Source organism: Festucalex cinctus, chromosome 5 (assembly GCF_051991245.1).
Source record: "Festucalex cinctus isolate MCC-2025b chromosome 5, RoL_Fcin_1.0, whole genome shotgun sequence".
In the NCBI taxonomy this organism is placed as follows: Eukaryota; Metazoa; Chordata; class Actinopteri; order Syngnathiformes; family Syngnathidae; genus Festucalex; species Festucalex cinctus.
Genome location: NC_135415.1, coordinates 29380510 through 29407868, shown reverse-complemented (window position 1 = coordinate 29407868; position 27359 = coordinate 29380510). Strand labels below are relative to the sequence as shown.

Below are 27359 nucleotides of genomic sequence, written 5' to 3'. Positions count from 1 at the left end.
TTAACTCTGTGGGTAGTTAAAAAAAAAAAAAAAACACAAATCTTCAATACATCACCAAACAGTATGAGAATGACAACCTTTATTGAAACTTCATACATTAATTCATGTCAACTAATTTTATAAATACTATTGTGATTGCTAATTGTTTTTTTCCCCACTAGATTCATCTATTGATGTACATTAGTATATATTTTACAATATTTAGGTTTCCCTTTTAAAATCCAGTAAAAGTATGTTTGCAAGCAATAAATGTATTCCCGATATTTTGTGGATCACTTTTGGAAAACAAGTATCAGAGAAGAAAGAAAAGCGAAAACCTCGACAACAATTTTCACATAATACAAAATTCACATTGAATGAGTTATTGAAAGCTATTGAAGTGCAACGGTTGGAAAAAAAATAATTCACCAAAATGTGTCAGATACACAATCCAGGTTTTAAGATGTGCTCCTAAAAATTGGGGTGTTGAGAAATATGTTGTTCTTTCATTTTAAAAACGCAACAATTAGGACCTCAGCATGTTTTGAGCAGCATTCAGAAAAATAATATATTCCAGAGTAGCAATCAATTTGCAAAACTTGATTTCTTCCATTAAAGTCGGTTATATGTCAAACGTAGGGGGCGCTAACGATAGTTCAGAAAGGCTTTCACTGCCCCGCCCAGTCTTTTCGGCATCTTCCCGGTCACACGTGGTTGGTCACGCTGCACAACACAGCAGGTTGACCGCGTGGCAACTGGCAGTCATTGATGGGGTTTGACTCACTTGTGGTGGTGGTGGGCGTACTGGGAGGGAATGGACAAAGACCACCTGACACTGGACTCCCCCACGGCCTCCACTCCAGCCTGACGCTCTGATTCTGAGGGCTGAGCCTGGAGGTGACACCGGCAGGTCTTTTGCTGTTAAACGTTCCCCGAGCCAGTCCGTTCTGGATGGTGGTGCCGTTGGTTTGGCCCAGGTGCTCAGCTGAGACCAGAGGCTGCCGGTCCTCTTCCTCGGAGATGGCGAACACAGGCACGTTCACGTGATCGCCCTCACCGGGGAAATCGCGCCTCTTTGTCGCCTGGTTGCTCTCGATTGCACACTGGCTGGAGGGAGAAGAGACGACGTTGGGCTCCGGTTGGGTGTGATTAATAAGGACGGCGGTCTTGGTAGGGTCCGCCGTCCCGGAGAGCAGACCGAAGCAAGGCCCCGTGAAGCGGGAGCGCCGAAGGTTGCTGGCCGAGTTCAGGCGCCGCTGCCTGTGGGCACCCTGAGCAAGCGGATAGGAAGCGTTGCTGATGGAAGAGTCGGACGTGTCGCTTGCGTCGGGCTTGGACGCGAGGTGAACGTCGGAGAAAACCTTCCTGTTGTTAGACCCCAAACTGGGCGGAGCCTGGAATGAAAAGGGACAATTTGCCAATACAGGATATTTTACTTTACATAAGCCGTTCAGTTTTTTATGAGTCTTTTTACTCCTCAATGTCTATATATGACACAGTATGCTTAGAACAGTAACTCTTTTTACTGCCAGACCTTTTCAAAGAAAAACTTTGATATGACAGAGGCTTTGATCATTGACGAAAAGAGATGCAATGCTTCCATCTTCTGGTTTAGAGTGTTTTAGATTCCACAACCCATTGACCAGGCATCGCTGCACCTAGACGTTGCACTGAGAATTTAAAAAAAAAATACAAAATTGTTGACGTTATTTAACGTTTATGGCAATATACGTCGTGATTTTACTGATCGGTATTAAACGTTTTTGGCAGTCAACGAGTTAATGTCTGCATTGTGGATATTATATTATTATGACCACAAAATGAGATTTTATTATGAGTGTGGGAGCTTTATAATGTAGGTGCAGGTTAAGTTTAGAGAAAACATGCATTTATTGTGTTGGGCCTCCATTTTTTTTGCAGTTTGCATCGTCAACGGCTGTGAAGTGTACTAAAGTGGCAGGAGAAACTAGATCAGGCTTTACCAAACAGCAACATAACAGTTCAACTGAACTACTTGTTGAGAAAGGCCCACTAATTAATTAACCAACAATTACAGACATCCCGTTTAACCGAGACAGTTCTGGTGAATTTTGGCACTCCACTGTTTTGTTCCGTTTTACGCAGGTCCCGTCCCAGCGCGTCCCATATTGTTTTGTTTTGTTTTTTGTTTTCTTTTTTGTTTGGGCCATGCATGTGTCAATCATACAGCAACTAATCTAAATAGATCTCTACAATCGCTACGCTAACAGGCGTCTTTTCGTCACGCCAGAAATCCGAGCTGGGAAATCCGGATCCAGAAAGTAAAAACAATGCCACAGTTTGGCTTTTGCTACAGCTGCTTCCTGCTTTGTGCTCAACCTGCATTTAAACGAGGTCATTACGAGAAGCACCTGTGGCGAAAGCCAAACTCTGGCATGGTTTTTACTTTCTTGACCTGGTTTTCCCATCTCTGCCACAAATCAAACCACTTCCTTCTTCCATGTCCAGGAATCATGGGAAATGTAGTCCTAATAGCCTAACGCTCTGAGCTCAGGTCAGACTCAACTCAAGCTGAGCTTTTCTGGCGGTATATTTCCAATGTTACAATGCGGGACTGGCACAAGGTAAAACGGCACAGCCGACTTCCAATAGCTGCCGGGACCGAGCAAAAAAGGTTGGATAATGGTGAGTCATGTATTGACTTTTTTTTTTTTTTTTTTTTTTTTTACAGCTGTTGACTGTCAACCACGATAGCATTTAGCATTAGCGAAAGCAAAAACGCAACCACCCGTCGCCAAATTGAATAGCGATAAAATGTGTTCTAAATAGTTCCTGGTGAGAATATATTGTATAACTTTTACTTTCAGCTAAATAGTAGTGTCCCATTTTTCATTTTGAAAATCTGGACGCCCATAGCTAGCCAAATGTCAACTAATAATGTAGGCCATTTGAATGATCAACCCAAGATTTCCGCCATTGCCTTTGAACTGACGACCCATTTTGAGTAGTGACAAAATCTGTATCAATGTTGATATGAAAACACAGCAATGGTTCTTGGTACTGACGTCGTCTACTAGCTTGGTGAAGGGACTGGTCGAGTTCCAGCTGCACCATTTCTTATGGAGCTGCGGCAGCGGAGGGAGGAATTCCTGGAAGGTGCGTACGCTCCACGCCCTCGGTCTGACACAGCCGCCGCTTCCGTCACTGGTGGCACCAGAAGGTGAGAGCGTCGAGTCAGGTGGGGGCCAGTCGCCAACAGGGCTTGGACCAGTGTCACTGTGCCTCAGGAAGCGCTCCCTTTGCTAAGGAAACAAAAATGTCACGTCAACAATTTCAATACATCGATTCATTTCATAAAGTTGCGACAATAAGCAATAAGCTTTTGTGTATGACAGCATATGGTATAAATTTTTTTACTTCTTAGTACCCAGTTTTACCAATGGAAAAATATCAGTAGTGAGTAGGGGTGTTAAAAAAATTTTTTATTTTTATTTTTTTATTTTTTTAGGATTCACACCTTGAGCATGGAAGAATGTCATATGAACGGAACATTAAGCCTTAATATTTTATTTTAATGCTGTTCAAACATGAAACATTACAACCTCTATAAGACTGAAATTTCAGATAAATAAATAATACATTTTCATATAAATCTTACACTCTACAAGCTTACTGATGAGTATTTTCTAAATTTGAATGAAAAAAAATCGCAACAATCGACTTATAAATTCGTATCGGGATTAATCGGTATCGAATCGAATCGTGACCTGTGAATCGTGATACGAATCGAATCGTCAGGTACTAGGCAATTCACACCCCTCGTAGTGAGTAGAACTAGACTAAGTGCAATTTCTGGAGAAATTGTGCGGGAATGCTGAAAGCTGAATGCTAAGCTGAATGCTTATGAAGTAAATTGAAAAATAAATTATGTGAAAGTTACAAAGTTTAAATTCAAGTTCAAAGATAAATGAATGATAAGAAAACTTGAACTGCAATCTGTCTACGGTGGGATTTAATCATTTCAGAGAAATTATAATCCATTTCCTGAAATGATAGTTAGCATGTACTAAAATGTGGTCTAAGCGGGGTATGAACCCACGTTTTCCATTGGGGAAGAAATTGCTCTAATGACTGACCTAACTTGCCTTTTTCAAATTCATGGCTAATGGCGTATTTATTTAAATTAAAAAAAAAAAAAAATAGCCATCTGATGAGAGAAATTGTAATGCATTTCCTGATATGATAGTAAGTTGGTGTGCAGTTATATCACTAAGCATAATTGCCATGGATTTATTTGCAGTGCAAAGTCAGAGGTGGGATTCGAACCCGGGACCTCCTGATTACTGGACAATGCACTCAATCAAGTGCGCCACTGAGCAGTATCAGAGAGCTGGTAATGATGATCAGTTCTATGTATGGAAAGGGACTCGGAAAAAAATGTGTCAGTCCCATTGAAAACGAATGTGGAAAGTTGATATTTAACGTTAAATTGTGTGAGTACTGTAAGTAATGTGGAATCTAACGATACATATCCCGGAAGGCGTGAATTTTCTGAAGCAACTTGAAATTTGAACGGTGTAAATCGGAAGTATTATGTGGGAGTAGATTCTCGGCAAACAAGTGAGGAGAATAAAAATCCGAATCACATATGTGGGAATGCTGAAAGCATTCCCACAATTACAGAACTGAGTTTGTGCTTTGCAATAAAGGAGACAGTTTGTTTGTTTGTTTTTCTATTTGAGGCTAAACCTTTAAGATCCAAGTGGGATATTTGCTACCTCTCAGCAGTCGCGTAGGCAGCATAACACAAGACCTACGGGTGATAAACTATGAGATAACCACTGAACGCAAATAGCGCAAATACTGGAGGTGGCGTTTTTGCTCAAGCACTCAACTGCAGATACAGTGGTCAGTGACCTGCATTGCGCAAGAGACTTGTTGTTGAAGCAAGCACGCATCTCCGGTAGCGAGGTTGGAACATGGACGATCGGAAAGCAGCGACTGCATTGATCTTATTTTGAAACCGTGTCGCAATTGCCAATTCAGGCGTCACTGAACTGACCCACTTCCTCCTCACACCTTCAATTCTCCCCAAAGACTGTTTTGTATATGAAATGAATGGATTATTGAGAAGGAAGTGTACCGGCCCTGGCTTGCTTGGCGTGCTCGGTCCAAAAGCCGGCCAACTGAGTGTGTTTAGCACACAGACTCAATTCATTATTTATTAAGACTATTAAAACTTTCAAACGGACAGAAGGTGCTTTGGACTGTGCCGTTTTGGAAAAAATCCACGTTTCAAATCAGTCTTACGTGATTCACATGACGTGTTTGTATAAATGTATAGCGAGTTCAAGCTGTAATCTCTCGATGCACCAGAGATATTTTGTTGGAGCGATACGGTCTTTTTATGTTCCTGGCGTACACTGCGAAACCTCGTAAATGAGAAAAAAAGTTGTGCATGCTTATGAACCGATGGGACACATGCAAACCAAACTGAGACAGACCAACCGAATCATTTAAATGACTCCCACCAAAATGCTTGTGTAAAAGCGCTTACGGCGCTTATGTCAGAAAATTGCAATCGGACATGCTCAAAATAGATGCGCACCATCAACCTAAAAAAATATTACGATCACTCCAATATTTTGCATCTTATGGATGAAGTGTAAGCTTTTTGTCGCGTGTGTCATGTGCTGGAGGTTGGATCCCAAAGCGCAGACGCAAATAAGGTTTTAACTCTTTAGTTACACAACTTGACTAAACGAAAAACAACGAAAAACAACATAGCTCCTGACATCATATTGCATCACATAGCCTAAAACCAGTTGAAACTAGATGCTAGTTACATCAGTACATAACAGACACTTGACCTCACACTCAACCCAAACATAACCCTGGCATGACCCAGTCATGAGTCAAGACCCAAACATGACCCCTGCATGACCCTAAGTCATGACAGTGTGCACCTGCTCAGAAGTTGATGTGCGCATAAGTAGGGACGTCAACAAATTTTGAAGATTATTGATTTCAGTTTTGGCGCAAGTTTTTGTACATTTTCACATTTAGACTGTCCCGAGCACAACCGCAGTACAGCAAGTGAGGAGGGACATATTACATTGGGGTCAGCAACTTGAGAGCCATTTGAACCTGGTTCATAAACGTGACCAGGGGAGTCAAACACCCACTGGACATTCAAAATGGAGATCAATTTTCGGTTCCTTTTTTTTTATTTATTTTTTTTTATTTCTGCTGCAGACACCAGTTGAACCAGGTGGACCCTTTGAAGGGATCCGCCATATTGGATCTGGTAATTGCATTAGCCATATTGGCAAAAAGTTCTCTAAAATTGAGTCTGAAGCGAATGCTCCCTGCGCACACTCTGCCGATAATGAGAGTGCCACTGCCCCCTAATGTAGTGGAGGTGCAATTGCACTTTATTCTAAGACAGTAAAAAAAAAAATTAAAAAAATTAAAAATTAAAAAGCATGTTCCCCGAGGACAAACGCGCACTGGTCGAGAGTCACATCTTATGTTGGAGATGGGCCACCATTCTCATCATTGGAAAACAAGGCTGAGATTCAGCTGTGTCATCATTTAGCGGCGTAAACACGTTGTACGTAATTCAGTAGACAGGTGATATATCCACACCAATTTCCAGGTCGTGATAATCTTACAAACCAGTTTACTGTTAATATGGTTTTGAAACTTGCTGAAATGCCACTTCAATTATTTGAGCTTCATTTTTTCAGAAGCTAATTACGATTGACAGGCCGGACGTGTGCACGCTTACAATTATCCTTCCTGATCGGTCAGCTGCTATTATTCCGGGGAGGGCGAAGGTTTTAGGGCTTGCACCCATCAGTGGGAGAACAAGTCCAGAATAATCCTTCCCACAGAGTCACTAACAGCTAGCTTTGTCTAGACAAGAATTAGCTGGGGTTTAAATAAAGTGTTCCTCTGGTCACCAAAGCAACTCGAATACAATGAATACTTTTAAGGTTTGATACGCAAGGTGACAAATCAGCCTCAGACCAGAGTGGTGTGAGAAATCCCAGAATATGGGAGGGAAAAGGGTAAGACATGGACGATCACTGTTGATTTGTGAGTAATGGATGGATTATGTTGTTAAAATGCAGCATGATTTCATACGTTAATGCTCGGGTCGATGAAAAAGGACAGAGAGCTCATTTGGTCGCCACATCAGCAACATTACGTACAGGCGCGTCCGCATCGAGGACACACACGGGCAGACCACACACACTGTGTGCCAAAGTATGCATGCAATACACGCACACACAATTGGCGCTGGGAATCTGGCGTGTAGATAATACTCCATTAGCCCAGGCGGCAGAAAAGCTTGCCAGAACCTTCCAAAAAAAAAAAAAAAAGCTGCCAGAACTGTTTATGCCGGGAGAACACAAAAGCAAGCAAGGAAGAAAATGCTAGCTTAAACCACTTTAATGACGCTGTTTTCACATTGAATACTGCGGAGGTTCACTTATTTATTTTTTTAATAGGTTTAGTTCACTGTGTGAGTCTGAATACAAGCACTACTAGGTCACGAAAACCGTGATGCTGCTATCGTTTGCCGTCAATATTACTTAGCATGAACGATATGTTCTTAATCGGATTGTTCAGATGGCTCGTGATGTCGGTTCCAAATCACACTGCAGTCGATAAAGATTTTCACCTGTGGTATTTCTATATATACTATTGTAGTGGTGTATCATATGTGGTTAGCAAGGTTCAGGGTTCGAGTCTCACCTCAGACCTTTCTGTGTCGACATGTTTTTCCTCCACATCCGTTTATGTATTTTTTTTTTCCCTATAGGTACTCTTGGCTTCCTCCTACTTTCCACAACATGCAGTATTGCATACAGTACTGTAAATAATACACTAAAAACAGCTGGGACAAAACTAACTCAATTATGGATGAAAAATGGACCGATCCACTTTATGGGTCAATTTGACCCAATTGTCGGAGTTGTTTTACCCAAAGTTGGATCAAATTAACCCAAGTAGAGGATCTGATGCAATTTTATGGGTTAGTTTACACAACCCCCCCCCCAGATTCCCCCCCCCCCCCCCCCCCAAAGTTGGATCAAATTAACCCAAGTAGAGGATCTGACCCTATTTTATGGGTTAGTTTACACAAAATGGCCCTTTTTTTTTTTTTTTTTTTTTTTACCCAAAGGTGGAAAAAATGAACCCAAGTAGAGAATATGACCCAAATTTTATGGGTTGTTTTATACAAAATGGCCTTTTTTTTCTTAGCAAAATAACCCAGAAAGTTGGGTCAAATTGACCCAAGTAGGCAATCTGACCGAACTTTCTGGGTTGTTTTATACAAAATGAACCAATTTTTGACCCAAAATTGTATCATATTAACCCAAGTAGAGGATATGACCCACATTTATCAGTTGTTTTACACTAGAAGATCGATTTCTCGACTCAAAGTTGGGTCAAATAGACACGAGTAGAGGATCTGTCCATTTTTTACCCATAGTTGGGTTATTTTGGGCCTAACTGTTTTTTTGTGTACGCTAAATTGGCATAGGTGAACATCGGTGTCAATAATGTTTTATCTATGTATAGCCTTTGATTGACTGGGGACTAGTCCAAAGTGTACTCTGCCTCTAGCCCAAAGTCACTTGGAATAGGTTCCAGCTCACCCGTCACCCTAAACACAATCGGCAGTAGTAGAAGATCGATAGATATTAAATGCATTTTTTTTTTTATCAAGGTATGTGATGTGTGGTTTAAGTGTTCCCTGCACACCATATTAAGGCTGCAAATAACCAATCAATTAGTTGGGTCAGAATTGAACAAAAATATCAGTCATACATGACATATGTCATACATATTTCAGGTAGCTGTCTTGTAGCCGTAGTGGCATCAAAGCAGGTCTTACCGTGTGCGGGGAGAAGGACGGTCGATTTGGGCTTGCGGCAGACGATATGATGAACACCTCATCTGGACCGAAATCGAGCTCTGCCAAACCACTGGAGGAAAGGTCCAATTCGGTATTCTGGGAGGTGTCAACACCAGCACTCACTGGGGAAAAAAGAGTAAAAACAAATATGCAAAAAAACAAAACAAAAAACAAAAAAACATCATACCTCATCTGAATGTGAAGAATGTATAAATATTTCATTAACATGGTGCCACGGTTGAAAGATACAGCTTACACTGTAGGCCACCTTGAATTTGTTAACTGTTTTATGAACTCTGCATTTTTGTCCTAACACCGTGACCGGAGGGCCCCCCCCGCCCCCCCCCCCCGCCCCCCCCCGCCCCCCCCCCCCCCCCAACCAAGGTTGCTTTGTGGGTTACCCAACAAATCTCTCAGCCTGAGTCCCTTATTATTGAAAAAGAAAACCTTTTGATTTTCCCTGAAAAAGACCCACCATGGCCCCAAATACGTGTTTTCAATACAATCTGTAACTAATTTATACCAAAGAAAATAAAGTAATTGAGAAGCAGCTGCTGTGAAAAAGTACATTAGTTCAGAGGTGCATTCAGTTCTGTTCAATTCATTCACTGTTGATATGGTCAAGTACGAACCAATCATCACAACGAACCATACACCCCCCCCCCCCCCCCCCCCCCCCCCCACGCCCCCCAAAAACAAACACAAAATGGCAAAATACAGGCTGGGGGGGGGGGGGGGGGGGGGTTTAGGACAAAAATCACCCCCGCACGTTATAAAAAGCCCATATCTATAAATTGAGAAGTAGTTTGTTAGTTTCAATCCTGTATTCAAAAAGTGCATTTTCCTGATTGAAACCGGCAGACAGGCCCTTTAAAACCGAATGCCAACTAATCTGAGGCTTAATCACTTCTTACATATCACTTAGTTACTGAACTGCACTTTTTAATCACTCAACTTATATAAACCGTGTGAACATATGAACATATGGACAATTTGGTCGCCAATTAGCCTACCGGTAACTTGCATGTTTTTGGAACGTGGACGTCTGAAGTCCAAACCTCAGAGCTGCAATGCGAATGTAACACTAACCACAAAGTCTGACTTTGATTCCGAGATGTTCCATTGATGCTGCCATTTTGTGAACGTTTTTAGGAGATTATGCAAACCGTTATTTTTAAACACAGAATCGACCGAAACGTGTCATTCAGACCTTTTCTATTATTTTTAATGGGGTGAAATATGTCTTCTCACCTTTGCGCGGTGGGCTGTACTTGTCCATTTCCTGTTCTGTGATGACTTCCTGGTTGGTTTGACTCTCAGCCATGGGTTGCAGCTCACTTGCCTCCTCCCGAGTGTCCTGTACCGCCTCTGGCACCTACAGCACAACACGACAAGTCAAGGTTAAGTTTCGTTTTGTGTTAAGACATATTTGGTATTGTTGTGGTTGAGTTCAACAGACTTTTGTAAAGAAAGAAAACAACACAAACACGTAAAAGTGTAGTTGTACCTCAATGCTGGTGGATGCGCAGGAGCTCTCTCGTTTTAGGCACAGTTTGGGTCTGTAAATAAAAGTATTTTAATTCATTTTCAAGTGTTTCAAGTGTATAAACTATTCACAAGGATTTCCAGTGAGGAAACAGGAACGACATTCCTATTTTTTTTTAACCCTATACAGTAACTCCAACATATATTAAATACAAGACATTTTGAGCCATCTATTTCATGAATATAATATTATTCCCCATTAAAACCCTGATGTATATGATCTGACACATGCATTGAACGGACAAGCCAATAGAGGGCAGTATCACCCAGCTTATCACCCCAATTGAGAAAGAAGAGACACCTCTACTTTTTATTAGTGGGAAATGTTCTTTCTGATTTTTGGAAATACAAATGTGTTTGATATGTCTGTTTATTTAAAGCATTGTGACCGGATGTATCAAATATGACACAAATCAAAAGTCACATGTGAAAGTTGATTTTCAAAAATAGTTTTTGTTGGTTTGTTCAAAAGGACAAATAAATACTCTATTAAAAAAAAAAAATCTGAATTTTCTCTCATATATTTAATGGTTCAGGCTTTATAGGGTTAAGTTGTACAATTAACTGATTTGCTCCCAATAACGTATAAATACATTTTTTTTATGTTTTAAGTGTCCCAAAGACGTATTTATACGTCGTTTTTTGTTTTTGTTTTTAATGCAAGAGCATACAGAAGGATTTGATGCAGTCTCTCAACTGCAAAAAAGTTGAAGAAATTGTAGTTACTACACGAACGGCCAGCAGGTGGCAGCAGAGCAAAGGATATATTCTAATGCTAATTGCTGCAAAACGGAAACAAATAGAAATATACTTCCTTTCCCCCCCTGATGAAAGAAGAGACTAATCTTTCTTTTGATAGGTTCCATGCTTTTATAGCAATAGAACACAATATTCTGTGGGCCTTGCAAAATCAGTCAAAATCCAGTAAAACAGCTTCTTATACTTCCAGTATGAGGTGACATCCATGGCCAACTTCAAACCTACTATTTTACTTTTGATAACATTGTCAACATAACTGCTCATCTATTCAGCCATTTTCCGTTGTGTTTCCGTCCCTTTCTTAGCTCCAAATGAGCCAACGAAGCATGCTGAAATATTTGAACAAGTACACACTTATTAAAAATTGCTCTTACAGCTGAATGAGCCCATTACCAGACTGAGGGGAACGCCTGCTGCGACTCTCTCCCACCTTTGGCCGTTTTCTTTACCAGGGGGGGACCTTGGGAGTTAATCTTGCAGCACCGCTTTCATGCCACATGCACGACTTCGCCTCGCTCATCACGTCCTACTGATTTGTGGGAAGTCGTTTAAAATAATAAGGAACACCTCGAGAGGAAAAGGAGGCTGCTCACGGGCTTAAAGGTTTCATGATCACGCATTTCCTGGCTTTCAAGTAGCTTGGGTTGTTATTGTTAATTGCGGTTTCTTTCACGTTATTGAACACGTGCTTTCAATTTCCTTCTCATAAAGCATTTAAACCTGAGGAGGAGTTACATGACAGATTAAACGCTATGGCCTTAATTTACTAAAGGGTTTCATGCTCATAAACGGGTGTATAGAAGCTGATATGTGAAGGCACTGATCATGTTTGAATTCTCACAATAGTTAAAAGGATGATTTCACAAGATAGGAAACAGATAAACATCAATATGCAAGACTTTATTCCTAGGAAATTACAATGTTACATCTCTGGTAAGCTACTTTTAGAACAACCCCGCAGGCTACTCGTGGTCCTTAGGAGTGAAACTGTGCCCAAGGACCCCATGTTGGTGATTCCCGATCTCAGGGCTGACTTGGAGCCAGTCAACTTCAGATTTCTGTGCGTAATGGTCATTTCGGCGCACGCTGACAATCCGTGCTGGCTTCTCCTAAAAGCAGTTTGTCGGGTATGCTGTCCCAAATTTTAACCACAATCTTACGCACCAGGTACTCGAGACGTGTTAAATTAAACAAACATGGCTTTTAAGTTGTTGCTGCCTTCTCCAAAATGATCACATCTATCAATGTATCTTCCGTAACTTCCAATTCCATCACTTCAAACTTGACACTCAAATATTCCATGGTGAATCCCATCAGAGCTTCCTAAAGCAAAAGACGCTTTTAAATACTGAGCTTTCCACAACTTTGTCCTTGTTGCCAACAGCCTCCACAATTTCGTTAAAGTGAACACGCTATTAAATTGTTATGTTCTGGGGTTAAGCATAGTAAAGTAAGCATAAACCTTGCATGACCCTAGTCATGACAGTAAACATAACACTTGCATGACCCTAATCATGACAGTAAACATAACACTTGCATGACCCTAGTCATGACAGTAAACATAACACTTGCATGACCCTAATCATGACAGTAAACATAACACTTGCATGACCCTAATCATGACAGTAAACATAACACTTGCATGACCCTAATCATGACAGTAAACATAACACTTGCATGACCCTAGTCATGACAGTAAACATAACACTTGCATGACCCTAATCATGACAGTAAACATAACACTTGCATGACCCAAGTCATGACAGTAAGCATACCACTTGCATGACCCTAATCATGACAGTAAGCATAACCCTTGCATGAACCTAGTCATGACAGTAAGCATAACCCTTGCATGACCCTAGTCATGACAGTAAACATAGCACTTGCATGACCCTAATCATGACAGTAAACATAACACTTGCATGACCCTAGTCATGACAGTAAACTTATGTTTACTGTCATGACATTCATAGTCATGACATTCAGGCCCCAACATGTACACATGCAGTATAAGTTGTTTTCAAGATCCTAACATACCTTCCTGGCTCTGGCTCTGGCTCTGGCTCAGGAGGGCCAAACAGCAATCTTGTTGGAACAGATAGTATTACAAACCACCAAACTCCCAGAGTTTGTTTATTGTCTCCTGTGATGGACAAGCTAGTAAATTATACCCCTTGACTGTGTACAACAATACTTGCACCAAACTCAATGTTTTCTCCTCATTGTGCCTTTTTCACCCCACCTCCCCGCCCATTCACTTTCTTGTGTTTTCGTGTGCAGGAATTGAGGCCAGGTGCTGTATCTTGAACGCCCCACTGACTATGGTGAGAATGCTTCACATCAAGGGAGCCGCACAGTTGCTTGCTGCCAATCTGAACTAATCATCAAAAGGTCACCACATCACGAACTGGGACTTCCAGCTGAGTCAACATAACAAATTTGTGCTTGTTTATGTGCTCGGGTGAGGATTTACTGTTAGACCTGCCCATTTTCGATCATGGACGTAAAAGATATGACTTGTTAAAATATATAGATATATATTCTGTAGAAGGAATCAAAGCAAGAGACTAAGTTGGAAATATGCACCTACAATATCGTACTGGTCAAACTTGGGTGTTTACACTGTTAATGTGAAGTGCTGCTACAACCTTTGGAAGTTAAAGCAGTTCTGCAAATTTGTAAGGACCGGTTCTGAAAATGGATGGATGAAATTTACCCCCGATATATTTTTCTATTGCACCAAATGTTCAAAAATGTGCTTCCCTAGAAAACAAGTTGACAGATATTACCTGAACATGACGCAGAGAACACTGGCAAGTATCAAAGCGAAGAAGGCAACTCCACTCACAGCAGCCAGAAGAGAATCTACCTTGGCAGACGTCGAAACAAAGCTTCTCCGTTCGCCGCCCGGTTTGGTCAGATTGTTGTAGTGGAAGAGGAGGGCAAAGCCCCGCCCCCAGTGAGTGGTGGTGATGAGCTCCATGATCACCTCCACCATCTCCTGACTCGAGCCAAACACCAACTGGCTGCTCGGAGGACGGTTTGACCCGCAGAACCTTGACGAAAAGGTGATGAGATCTGAGATATAGAGAACGTCGTGGGGACACGCGTCAAGTCCCGACTGTTGCGTTCCAGGGCTGACGGGCGTAATGTCTGTGGATTTTGGCAAAGGGACCGCAGTCGCCGTAGTCATGCTTGGGATGGAACTCGGGTTGAGGTCTACCCAAAGGCGGGAAGAGGAAGCCGTGTTGATAGCCTTATCTGTATCCAACGCGGGTCCAGGAAGGAGAAGGGAAGCAGTAGGCGGCGATGTAAGGCCAGAGGAGAGATCAACAGATCTCTTGGCCGAGTTTAAGACTTTTGTTGCCCGTTTGTCTACCACCTGCTCTAAATCATTGTCTTGAGAGGACCCCTGGACTTTTGGCGCTTTCCTCGGAACGATCTGATCAATATCTTCTGATGAAGGCTCATCCAATGCAAAACTGTTAGGGGCATAAGTGGACTCATCGTCTCCATCCTCCTCCTTATAACCAGAAATGGGCGAGTACTGTGCGGAAGAATCATGACTTTCAAACACGTCAAAGTCAAATATCTCAAGGATAAGCTGATAATCCACAGGTACAAAGAACTGCCAAACGCAGTGGGTCCCAGAAGAGTAGTTGTAAGGGAAGCCAGGGGAGAGTATCAGTCCTTGTGCATCCACCACATCCACCTTGGCGCCACAGTCAAAGTAGACCTGCAAAATAAATGAAGAGAGTCAAAACTTGGCGAGTTCTGAGGCGCCTTAAGCAACGTGGAACACAATTTGAAACAATGTGGTTAATATTGTGCTAACTAAAAGTTTGACCTTTTGAGCAGTGGTAGCAGGTACTGACATGCGCCAAGTTTCTTCTGCACATTCATTAAACCCTTCTTTGTTGGAAAAATCAGATTTAGTTTTCTTCCAAATTCAAGATATAGATAGAGGGTTTACTGGTGAACAAAATGAACAGGCTCAGTAGCCTTTTTCTTGAACCTGACACATCCATCCATCCATTTTCTTGACCGCTTATTCCTTACAAGGGTAGTGGGGGGTGCTGGAGCCTATCTCAGCTGGCTCTGGGCAGTAGGCGAGGTACACCCTGGACTGGTTGCCAGCCAATCGCAAGAACGTGACCCTCATGGAAGTGTCCCTTTAGTTGTTTTTTTTTGCCAAATAGCTAGTTGTATCAGACTAGAATTGCGCAACTTGGCATTGCAAATCATGCACTTATAGTTGACTCCCATCGCTCAACTCAACTCTATATTTATAGAGCACTTTAAAACAACAACTTTTTATTTTTAACTCATTCACTCCCAGCCATTTTCACAGAAGCAATCCCGTTCGCTCCCGGCTGTTTTACTGGATTTTGACTGATTTTGCAAGGCCCACAGAATATTGTGTTCAATTGCTATAAAAGCATGGAACCTTTCAAAAGAAAGATTAAAGTCTCTTCTTTCATCAGGAAAAAAAGTATGTTTCTATCTGTTTCTGTTTGGCAGCAATTAGCATTAGAAGAGAGCTAAGTTTAATCAGTTTTACAAATCTATTCAAAATTGTAAGTAATTGAGCTTTTTTCTACATGGCCCTGGTTGATCTCCTTTGCTCTGCTGCCACCTGCTGTCCATTTGTGTAATAACTACCATTTCTGCAACCGTTCTTTGCAGTTGAGAGGCTGCATCAAAGTCTTCTGTATGCTCTAGCTAGCATAAAAAAAAATAAAAAAAATAAAAACAAAACGTATAAATACGTCTTTGGGACACTTAGAACATTAAAAAAACAAAACGTATTTACATGTTATTGTGAGCAAATGAGTTAAAGATGGAACCCGGACACAACGAAAACAGCAGCGGTCCCAGAATTGAACCCTGTGGAACGCCATATGTTCCGTTATACTTGTGAATTCATATTACACATATTCGTCCAACCACTTTCTGTTTTTGCTCGACAGTAAGTATGAAGGGATTAAGCATGGAAGAATGTTATATTTACCTTTCTTTTCTCTTTATTTCTTTTTTTTTCTGACCTTTTCTCTGGTCTCCTGACCATTTAAATCTCACGACTCTGGCAAGATTCTGAAGTACCTGGTTAAGGCGAAGGGTAATGGGATATTTATAAGGTTTTAGGTGAATGAATGAGTATAAATTTATACGTATTTGCACGCACGCACACGCACGCACGCAAACGCACGCAAACGCACACACGCAAACGCACGCACGCAAACGCACGCAAACGCACGCACACATACACACAAAAAAGAAAAGAAAAAAAAAAAAAAAGAAAAAGAAAAAAAAAAAAAAAAGAATGTTATATTAGTGGACCATTAAGCCTTAATATTTTATTTCAATGCTGTTCAAACATGAAACAGATTACAACATGTTTGTTAAATTTCGTGGCTCACAGTTAGAAGACTGAAGTTTCAGATAAATAAATAATACCTTTTCATATAAATCTTACAGTGCACATGTACAAGTTTACTGAGCAGTATTTTCTCAATTTGAGTAAAAAAAATCGCAACAATCGATTTACAAATTTGTATCGGGATTAATCGGTATCGAATCGAATCGTGATACGAATTGAATCGTACTAGGCAATTCACACCTCTAGGTACAGTATTTTGTACTTGCTTTAACTATTGTGTCTGTTTTATTTTTTTTATTGTTGTTTTTTTGTAATGCCCTGCACTTGAAAAATCTTCCCTGAAGTTCATTTGTTGTGGTAGGTCAAGGACATTTTCTTATCAGTCATGATAGTTTTGAGGGTCATACAATCTTCTTAAGCATGTTGACTACATTTCCAGTATTAGCCAGAGTGTTATTAAATTCTGAATGTCGATGGTACGAACAAGCAGGGCATACATTATCAAAGTAATACCCTTGATTGAAGTCTAATAGTTTCCTAATATCAAGCAGCTTGGAAGTGAACTATTCAACTCTGCCGTTCTGCCTTTATATTAAGGCCGGCGTTTTGCTCATGTGGGTCGCTCGGGAGACCCGAGGGAGTTTTTTTTTTTTTGTTTTTTTTTTTCGAACACGCTGGCTGTAATTCTTCACAGGTGGTTGGGGATGGAGGGTGACCTGGGGCCTAAGCAGAGGCAGATGTGTGCCGGGCCAGGGAACAAAACATCAGACCTTGTGTTTATGAATTGTTGCGTTAGCTTCACTTTTTGGTCTGTGGGAATGACCCGGGTTGGTAAACTCCAATAACCAGACGGGTAACGTGTGATTTAGACTGGGTTAAAAGGCATAAAAGACAAATTTGAGAACATAATTTGTGTTAGGGAATGAGAAAGAATCTAAAGTTATGAATCTGGATAGGCAAATTAACTGACACTGTTATGTGCTGAGGCCGGATCCCAAAACGCAGACACAAATAAGATTTGAACTATTTATTCACATAACATCGAGAGGCGTAGAACAACTTGACTAGACGAGAAACAATGAGAATGCATCGAGATATCACGAGACGCAAAGCCCCCTTAGGGTGTGGAGATGCACAGAGGAACCGAGGTAATAATCTGACAAAGACACAAACTTCTCAGAAGGCTTATATAGAAAACGAATTGATCTGATTGGTTGTGGGTAACAGGACTGACATGGAATTATCTGATTGGCCGTTGATCAAGTAAAGAGATTAAAACAGGGGTGTCAAACATAAGGCCCGCGGGCCGGATCAGGCCCGCAAAGGGGTTTAATCCGGCCTGCGAGATGATTTTGTAAAGTAAAAAATAAAATAAAATAAATAAATAACATTGTAATGTCGGACTAATTAATCAGCCAGCCACAATCAAAATATATAAAATTTGTAATTTCACAAGCAGTCCTCAGACAAGCAATGCAACGTACGGGGGAATTGTCCTGGATGTCATTTTTTTCACACAACTTAAAAGTTATGGTTTGTTTAATTATTATTATTATTTTAAATCATAGACCAACATAAATGTGTTAAATACGACACAAATTCAATTACTGTTAACAAAAATCGATATGACAAGGATTAGCGTCCTTATAACGTCATTAAATACGCCAGGCAATGCATTCTGGGAATGCATACAATATATATGCAAAACAGGTCGATTTAACACGTCCAGAACGTATACCGGGAAAGTGTTGCCGCGTTCCATTAGCATTTGTGTTATTCTTCGGAACAACATAATTACACTTGAGTTCTGTAATTTAGGGCTGGTCCACGAAAATCTGCGTATAAATGACGGTAATCGTATATAAGTTATATACCGTTATTTTACCGATGTGGCCCACTTGGTAATATATTTTCTTCCATGCGGCCCCTGAGCTAATATGAATTTGACACCCCTGGATTAAAAGGTTCTTGACATCACATAGCTGTGTACAAAGGTTGTTTTTTTTTAATAAAATAAAATGCATCAACTACAAGTACAAAACAATATACTTGCATAAAGTGTTTCATAATCACACTGAAGGTTCATATGGTGAAAATGTATCAATAATATCAGCTTCCTCCCCTAATTGAAGGTTTTCTCAGTGAATAAGTTGAGTAATTGACATTTGGAGGCAATTGCATTAGAGCATGACATGCTGCACTTGCACTGCCCACTCACTTGCGCTCACTCCAGTGTGGAGACGGCCGGTAACAGAGCTCAGGCTGAGTTGAACTCTCAAAAAAGGACACATTTGGCTATTAGGTCAACAGTTCGGTTACGACACAACCACTCGGCACATGAAGTCAAAAAATGTTAGCGCATCATATTCTGGACAGTGACAAAGTGTGGGAACTGTAGTCAATATTGAATGCCTTAAAGAGGAAGTCAATTCAAAGATATTCTTTACAATAATATGTTCTATGCACCTTCACTCGTCTAAACATGTCAATCTGAATAATACTGCGCATGTGGAATTGAATTAAGCAGCAAAATTCGCCCATTTTTATCCACGTCAGAGGCAGGCCAGCAATTTGGCCAATCATGGCTCACCTGTTTTCTGAGTTGAGTTGTGATGTTTGCAAGGTGAGCTGTGATTGGTCATTACCTGAGCAACTGTGACGTCATTTTCAGCCGACAGCAAAGTCGCAAAATGGCTGCCCCCCAAAGAGATGGATAAAAATGGGTGGATTTTTACTGCTTAATTCATATTCCACGAATGTCATATTAATCAGAATGCCATGTTCTATGTGGGAGCGCATAGAACATATTATTGTAAAGAATTTTGGGTGGGTGACTTTGCCTTCAAATACAGGACTGTCTCAAAAAATTAGAATATTGTGATGAAGTCCTTTATTTTCTATAATACGATTAAAAAAAAACAAAAATGTCATATATTCTGGATTCATTACTCATCAACTGAAATATTGCAAGTCTTTTATTATTTTAATATTGCTGATTATGGCTTACAGCTTAAAAAGAAACTCAAATATCCTTTCTCAAAATATTAGAATATCATCAAAAGTATACTAGTAGGCTATTCAACTAATCACTTGAATCGTCTAATTAACTTGAAACACCTGCAAGTGTTTCCAAGTGAATCCAGAATGTTTGACATTTTGGTTTTTTAAATGCATTACAGAAAATAAAGGACTTTATCACAATATTCTAATTTTCTGAGACAGTCCTGTATGTCATTTTAGCAAAAACTCCCCAAGAGACACCACTATGTTTGTTTGACAGGCATCTCCGTCATTTGTGAAATTCAAACTCTGAGCAATTCATTTATTATTCATTTTATTTACCTATTTACTGACCTACTTATGACATTTATGAATGTATTCTGTGTTACTTTCCTGTATGATTTTATTTCTTGTACAACACTTTGCATGCAGCAACGTTTTTTTTTTTTTTTTTTTTAAAGTACTATATAAATAAAGTTGTGTTTAGACTCAGAGTTGAGTCAGTTGAGTATGTATTTTTAAATCTGAGTTACACTTACTTTGATTTAGAATTTCCATTGTTATTGAAATCGGTAACAATCTATGCAGTCAGGCCAAAAAAGCCAGTTGCATTGAACTATAAGCCGATTTGGGTCTCGGAGTCTTTGCGGCGAGGTTGCGCAATGAGGTGAACCAATTGACAACATGCCAAGAAGAGGAGTATAGTGGCTCCATTCTAAAGCAGCACTAAATCTATGGAATGATCTATTAGTACTCATTTTTAGCACATGTTGCTTACGATAAAAAAATGTAAACAAGTGTTGAAGTGAAGAGAATGTATTGTCTCTCTCTCTCTCACTGTGATCGGGATGCTGGGAGGTCCCCTGCACTGGGATGTGCACGGTAGACTACACACGAAGGGGCCCCAAGAGTGCCACAGTGTCCCATGGAAATGGGACATTCTTATAATGCCAAACATCTTCGTTCTGTTACATCACAGGGCCCCTCCACTGGTGGGCCGATAATTATTCAAAGATGCCTTTTTCTCATGCCGCAACAATGGGCCGTTTTTGGAGAGCGATAATAATTTTAATGAAGTGATGCTAATCGGCCGAAAGGCAAGCCGAAAGTTTACATAAGAAACGACAGGTCATCGCGCCCCAGTTGTGCAAACTGATGGGCTCCCCTGGACCGAAGCGGATCAACTGAAAACAATGATCTGAGATGACTTGACTTGGGAAGTGAAACATCACACGTGTTGCTGTGCAGGGGGACTTGACAGCTCGTATTGTTTTTTTGCATTTTTACATCAGCACATATTAAAAGCATGGGGAATGGGGCTCATAAAAGGACCATGTATTTATTGATAAAAATTAAGACATGTTTGTAAAATTTTTGTATTGAACGTAAAGCGTGGTATTAGAAAAGTGTTGGTATAATTCTAAGGACACACACGATATAGGACATCTGACATAATAGGATTAAACCACACGTCTGCCATCTGACTGTCTACTGTTTGGCTGCAAAAGAGATTTTTTTTTTTTTTTTTTTTTAAACCACCCAAGCTGACGACACCGCTGTGAAAACTTTGCAACATGAGCTGGCTTCTGCTGAACCACACACACACACACACACACACTCATCTGGCTCATAAACAAGCTGGCGGGCCTCTCAAAAGGGGGCAGGAATCCTCACCAGGCCTGTTTAGTGGAGGAGAAAAGTGGCACTGCTTCACAGGCTAGCGCTTCAGCAGCAGCGGGCCGTTCACATTAGAACATCAATTACACATAGAACATATTCTTCAGTGAGCCCCCCACCCAAAAAAAAAAACAAAAAAAAAAAGTTGTTTTGACAGTAAAAACTCATTACTAAAAAACAAAACAAAACAAAAACTACTAGAAAATAGTAACTAGTTACAGTTATAGTTACTTCATTTTAAAAGTAACTTCAGTTACTTAAAAAAAGGTTATGTTTTGACAGTAAAAACTCATCACTAAAAAAAAAAAAAAACCTACTAAAAAATATTAACTATTTACAGTTATAGTTACTTCATTTTAAAAGTAACCAGTTACTTAAAAAAAGGTTATGTTTTGACAGTAAAAACTCATTACTAAAAAAAACAAAAAAAAAACTACTAAAAAAATATTAACTAGTTACAGTTATAGTTACTTCATTTTAAAAGTAACTTCAGTTCCTTAAAAAAAAAAGTTGTGTTTTGAGAATAAAAACTCATTACTAAAAAAAACTACTAAAAAAATATTAACTAGTTACAGTTATAGTTACTTCATTTTAAAAGTAACTTCAGTTCCTTAAAAAAAAAGTTGTGTTTTGAGAGTAAAAACTCATTACTAAAAAAATAGTAAACTACTAAAAAATAGTAACTAGTTACAGTTATAGTTACTTCATTTAAAAGTAACTTCAGTTACTTAAAAAAAAAAAAAAGAACATACAAAAACTCGTCTTGCGCTGGCTTTTGACTGTCCATGACTGCCGAAAATGATACCCGCCCACAATGCGTCTTCTTTGTTAGTACGGGAGCGGCAATTCTTTGTAAACAGGAAGTAGTGCAGTGCACAGCAGCCATCCATTCATTATTTGATATCCTTACGAGTGTTGCACAATTATTAAATTAAATAATTTATTCCGTAACTTAATTTCGCACCATATTGTAACTGAGTTACTGTATTTATTAAAAATGCGGTAGAGTATTAGTTAATGTAAAAAGTAACTAAGTTACAGTAACGCCAAGCCCCCCTCGGGCTGCGGAGAACCACAGCGAAACAGTGAGCAATAATCTGGCAAAACACACACAATTCCCAGACCCTTATATAGACAGTCAATCAATCTCGTTGGTTGTGGCTAGACATGTGAGTACCAGTACTGACATGGAATTCTTTGATTGGCTGTTGACCCCGTTAATGCGATTACAGATTCTTGACGTCATATTCATCACATAGTATTACAGATCGTCCTAGACATCACATAGCATTAAAGATTCCCGACATCAGATAGCCCAGACATCATATAGCCTAAAACTAGTTGAAACTGGATGCTGTTACATCAATACCAAAACAGACACGTAACGGGTTGTGAACTCTGGCGCACGGTCATGAACTCTACTCACACTTAACCCAGGCGTGACCCCAGACATGAGACAAGACCCAAGCCTTACTCCTGCATGACCCGAGTCATGACAAAAGGGATACTTGACTCACTGAGCCATTTTCAGCAGTAAAAAGTTCTGTTTTTTTTTTTTTGTCCAGCGTGAATTTGATAACTTAATTGTTTTTCATGTACAATTAATACCTTTAAAAAAAAAATTCCACTTGCTGTCAACTGAAGATGACATCACCTGTGCTGAGGAAGTAGGTAACGACCAATCACTGCTCACCTGTTTTCTGGGTTTGGTCAGCAAACTGAGCCATGATTGGTCGTTACCTACTTCCTCAGCACAGGTGATGTCATCTTCAGTCGATAGAAAGTGGGGAAAAAAAAATGTTTTTAAAGGTGTTAATTGTACATGAAAAAGAATGAAGTTATCAAATTAATTCTGGAAAAATATTAACTTTTTGTGGTAAGCAGATTGCACGGACCCGCTTTTTAACGCACACAAACCTCAAGTGTGATGTGAATGCGTCCCCGGTGGGCTTCTGTCAGTGGGTGAACGTCAAGCTCAGAGTATACAACCAAATTAAGGCCCTGGCATTGCCGGGGTTGTCCACTTGAGTGCCGACTCAGCACATTTTCATCACCGTGGGCATCATGACAGACATATGAAAGGCTTCATTCAGTACAGCCGTGTTTGATCAGCATTTTGTTTACACGGCCATTTTGTCCATATTGGATGTTACTTGTATCTTTTGAGTGGAGGTTTGGAAAGGATTCCAGCTGTGGATTTTCCACACATGTGAATGAGTGAGTGGGTGAGAAAACAGGCAGATTCACGCTTTCCCCTCAAACCTATTAACTCATTCACTCGCAGCCATTTTCACATTTCGCAATCCCATTCGCTCCCGGCTGTTTTACTGGATTTTGACTGATATTGCAAGGCCCACAGAATATTGTGTTCTATTGCTATAAAAGCATGGAACCTACCAAAAGAAAGATTAAAGTCTCTTCTTTCATCAGGAAAAAAAAAGTATGTTTCTATCTATTTCCGTTTTGCAGCAATTAGCATTAGAAGAGAGCTAAGTTTCATCAATTTTCACAAATCTATTTAAAATTATAAGTAATTTAGCTTTTTTTCAACATGGCTGTTGTTGATCTCCTTTGCTCTGCTGCCACCTGCTGGCCGTTTGTGTAATAACTACCATTTCTGCAACCGTTCTTTGCAGTTGAGAGGCTGCATCAAAGCCTTCTGTATGCTCTAGCATAAAAAAAACAAAAACAAAAACGTATAAATACGTCTTTGGGACACTTACAACATTTTAAAAAAACGTATTTACACGTTATTGGGAGCAAATGAGTTAAAATATTTTCTCGAGAAAATACGTGAGGGAGGAATCAAACAGTTGCAGCTCATAATGGTGAAGTGGGGCTTCAACAATGTCAACTTTGGGGAGTACATTTCAGTAGTTGATTAAAATATATTTCATGCTCCAATGAATATTTGTACGTGGGCTTCGGTGAAAGCAATCTAGGGAATGCGTGTTCATGGTAATGAAGGCGCATGTCACCCAGTACAAACGCTTTGGCTCATTGATGTGTCTTTGATAGTTTTTGAACAATGGGGCTCTGTGGCAAAGAGGAATCCATCAGACTCTGGATGCACTTGTTAGTTAGCATCCACTCAGGCTTGTCAGTCGATTTGCTGACCAGAGGAACGCTAACATTGAACTTGTATTCACGAAACCGATTTATATGATGCGCTCACAATGACCTGGGTGGGTTTAAAAAAAAAAAAAAAAAAAAGTCTGCCACCAAATTCCGACTATTGTCTACATGACACAAGCTATCAACTCAGTGTCCTCTATCCTTCCCAGGACCACTTCACCATGCATTAAGAAAACAATATTACAAACTATCTTATCGTAACCATTAAACCCCCCTCAGTTTCAAATCAAGCATTCTGAAAACCACTGCAAGGCAGCAAAAACTTCCCTGAAATAAAACGACAATGGCTACTGTTACTGTTTCTTTAATAATAAATCCAGAGCTTGTTTATGCTGTTCCAAAAATCAACTTAATACAAAAGGGGAGCCGAGGACAAAGCCATCATTTAGCATGCCCCCTCAGGCAGATAATTGCAAAGATAGTGAGCACCCTATGCATACAGGAACTCAAACTGCTGCTGAGCCGCCATTGTCCGTCAGCGGAAAGGACGACTCTTGACGGATGGAAGCCCACCGAGAAGCTCTGCCAAGGGCTTATCCTTTGGCATGTTGTCACCGGTAAACATGGAAACGCTAAATCGTTAGACGCATAAAGCTACATTTGAGAAATTTTGGCCTCATTTTGAACCGAATGTTTACGTCTCAACACTAACACTCATGTATTTAGCGACAAATCGAGGCATATGCTGAAAATTGTAATCTCACAATGTGAACAATTCCAGGGCGATCACTTTTAGCCAGATCCTCATCAAATCTACTCACTTCTTTATCTACCCACTCCCCATTTTGTTTTTTAAACAGGTAGGTTTTCAGATAATCACACTAAAAACAACAAAATGAACAGTTCTAAACCTGAATACTTAATTCATATTTCCTAGACAACCAAAACATTCAGCATCTTTTGAAATACCAATTCAAGTGATTTAAATTTCCAAAAATACACAGAATCAGTGCACAAATGAATTGTCATGTTCCCTTAAAAAGAAAAAGGAGATTGACTATATATAGCTTTAACAGTCTGGCATTGTGGTTACAAGCATACTTAACTTGAGATTTAAAAATAATAATAATAATAAAAAACTGAATAACTCAGTTAAGGATTAGCATTAATAAGCTAAGCAACTGAGTGGGACAAACCCGAGCAACTGTAAATTTGCACTTCATTGCGTTAACCTACCACAAAGTTTGACATTCCGAGTCAAACTACATCTGCAACTTAAATGACAACTTAAATGACAACGTGACCCAGAAACAACCCCTGGTTGTTTACACACTTGTTGATCAGAGGCTAATCTGAAGTGTGTACAATATTCAAATACTCATATTGCAATTTTCATTTCAGCAATTACAACTTTGGATTCTCCTGCGTAAATATAAAAGAGCAAAATAAAGTAATAATCACATGCCACTGAGTTGATATGAAACATACAAACTTTTTTTTGGGGGGGAAATTTTGTCAAGATTTAATAAGTATGGTGTGTTGGAATTCCAACCATGCTTGGCACTGACACTAATTTGCAAAGAATTATGAAGCAATCAAAATAAAAGGATGGACTCGCACGTTTTGAAGACTAAACGTGCAAGTTCATTAAAATGCACTATACATAAAAAAACAACAAACAAAAGAGCAACGTGTTTTCCTGTGTAGTTTCTCAATTCAACGTGAACTTCATGACCGCCCATGCGCCCTGCACAACTGATTGCAGAGTTGAAATGTGCTTGCTGGGCTTCCTTCAACATTATTTGTCTGGTGTAGAAGACTAGTTATTGTCCCAAGGCGCAAACAAATGTTCAACATAAAGACTTACGAACGAAGCTAATGCCTCCTTCGGTGCCAACTTCACTATCAACAAAGGCAAAAGAGATCAAACTTTGACTTGACATTTTGAAGTGACAAGACTTACTTTCTGTGCAACGCATCCCATCTGGAAGAGTAGATAAGCTGTCACGAAAACATGCGCCCCAAGCGACGAAATCATTTTCTCCAATTGTTGTCGACTTCATACGACAGACAGTGAACCGTGTCCGTGTCTCCTCTTTCCCTCTCATTCACCTGAAGTTGTCGGGAGCGCGCTTCCATCCGTTCATGACGCCAACACAGGAGCGGACCCCCAACTACTCAAATATGGCTTGACCACGTTTACAATACAATTTGAAACATGCACAAACACTAGCTGCTAATTGTATTGCTGTTTACACAAGTGTGTCTTATTTGATATTTAATATTGTATGTCATTTTGTTTCGTCGGAAAAAATATTTTTTTTTATTGAATAGAATGAAGTAGATACATGCGAAGAAGAGTTCTGCCTGTGTAAGAACTCGCAAACTTACATAAACTGTTTACAAAAAATAAATGTTTGCTTTATTTTGGTGGTCTTGGTCACTATAAGCCTATAAAAGGTGCCCCCTTTGTGCGCTTGAGATAAAAGCACACAGCTGTGTGTTGTAAGACAATATGTAAAATTAGCATATATCGTGCCAAAAATAATTACATCTACGAAACTTTATAGCTTACTTTATATTGCAGTAAATCGCTGCTTTTGTACTGTCAATTTTTGGAAATTCCGCTAGATGGCGCCACCGTATACTTCACTGAACATATTGGCACGTTTCAAAATCATTCATGCCCTGGATTGGTTCGCAACCACTTCAGAGTGTATCCCACCGATTGCCCGGAGCCAGATGGGATAGGCTCCAGCGCCTCGGGGACCCTTGTGAGGACTAAAGCGGTTAAGAAAATGGATGGATGGATGGATGGATGGATGGATGGAAAGTCATTCAAAGGTCAGAAATGCGGTACACTGGTGCGGGTGAGCCTCTTGTGTAATTTACTTCTATCCATATCAACGCACTAATTAGGTTTGTTTCCATTTTGACATATCGGCCTATGTATAATATTTTGACATTTTATGTGCACCAACAGCCAACACTGTATTAATTTTAAATTCATATTTGTTTGTTTGTTCGTTTGTT

The 27359-nt window shown here is 40.0% G+C and overlaps 1 protein-coding gene across 1 annotated transcript; it reads right to left on the bottom strand.

Moving 5' to 3' along the window:
• Window positions 1-64: 64 nt before the first annotated feature.
• On the bottom strand, window positions 65-26483 carry LOC144019744 (uncharacterized). Its single transcript, XM_077523007.1, has 7 exons — window positions 26290-26483; window positions 13984-14930; window positions 10398-10449; window positions 10142-10265; window positions 8870-9012; window positions 3024-3260; window positions 65-1373 (listed from the first exon to the last, which is right to left on the bottom strand). Exons 1-7 carry the CDS (start codon window positions 26362-26364, stop codon window positions 684-686), a joined length of 2268 nt encoding a protein of 755 aa, XP_077379133.1. The 5' UTR covers window positions 26365-26483; the 3' UTR covers window positions 65-683.
• Window positions 26484-27359: the final 876 nt, after the last annotated feature.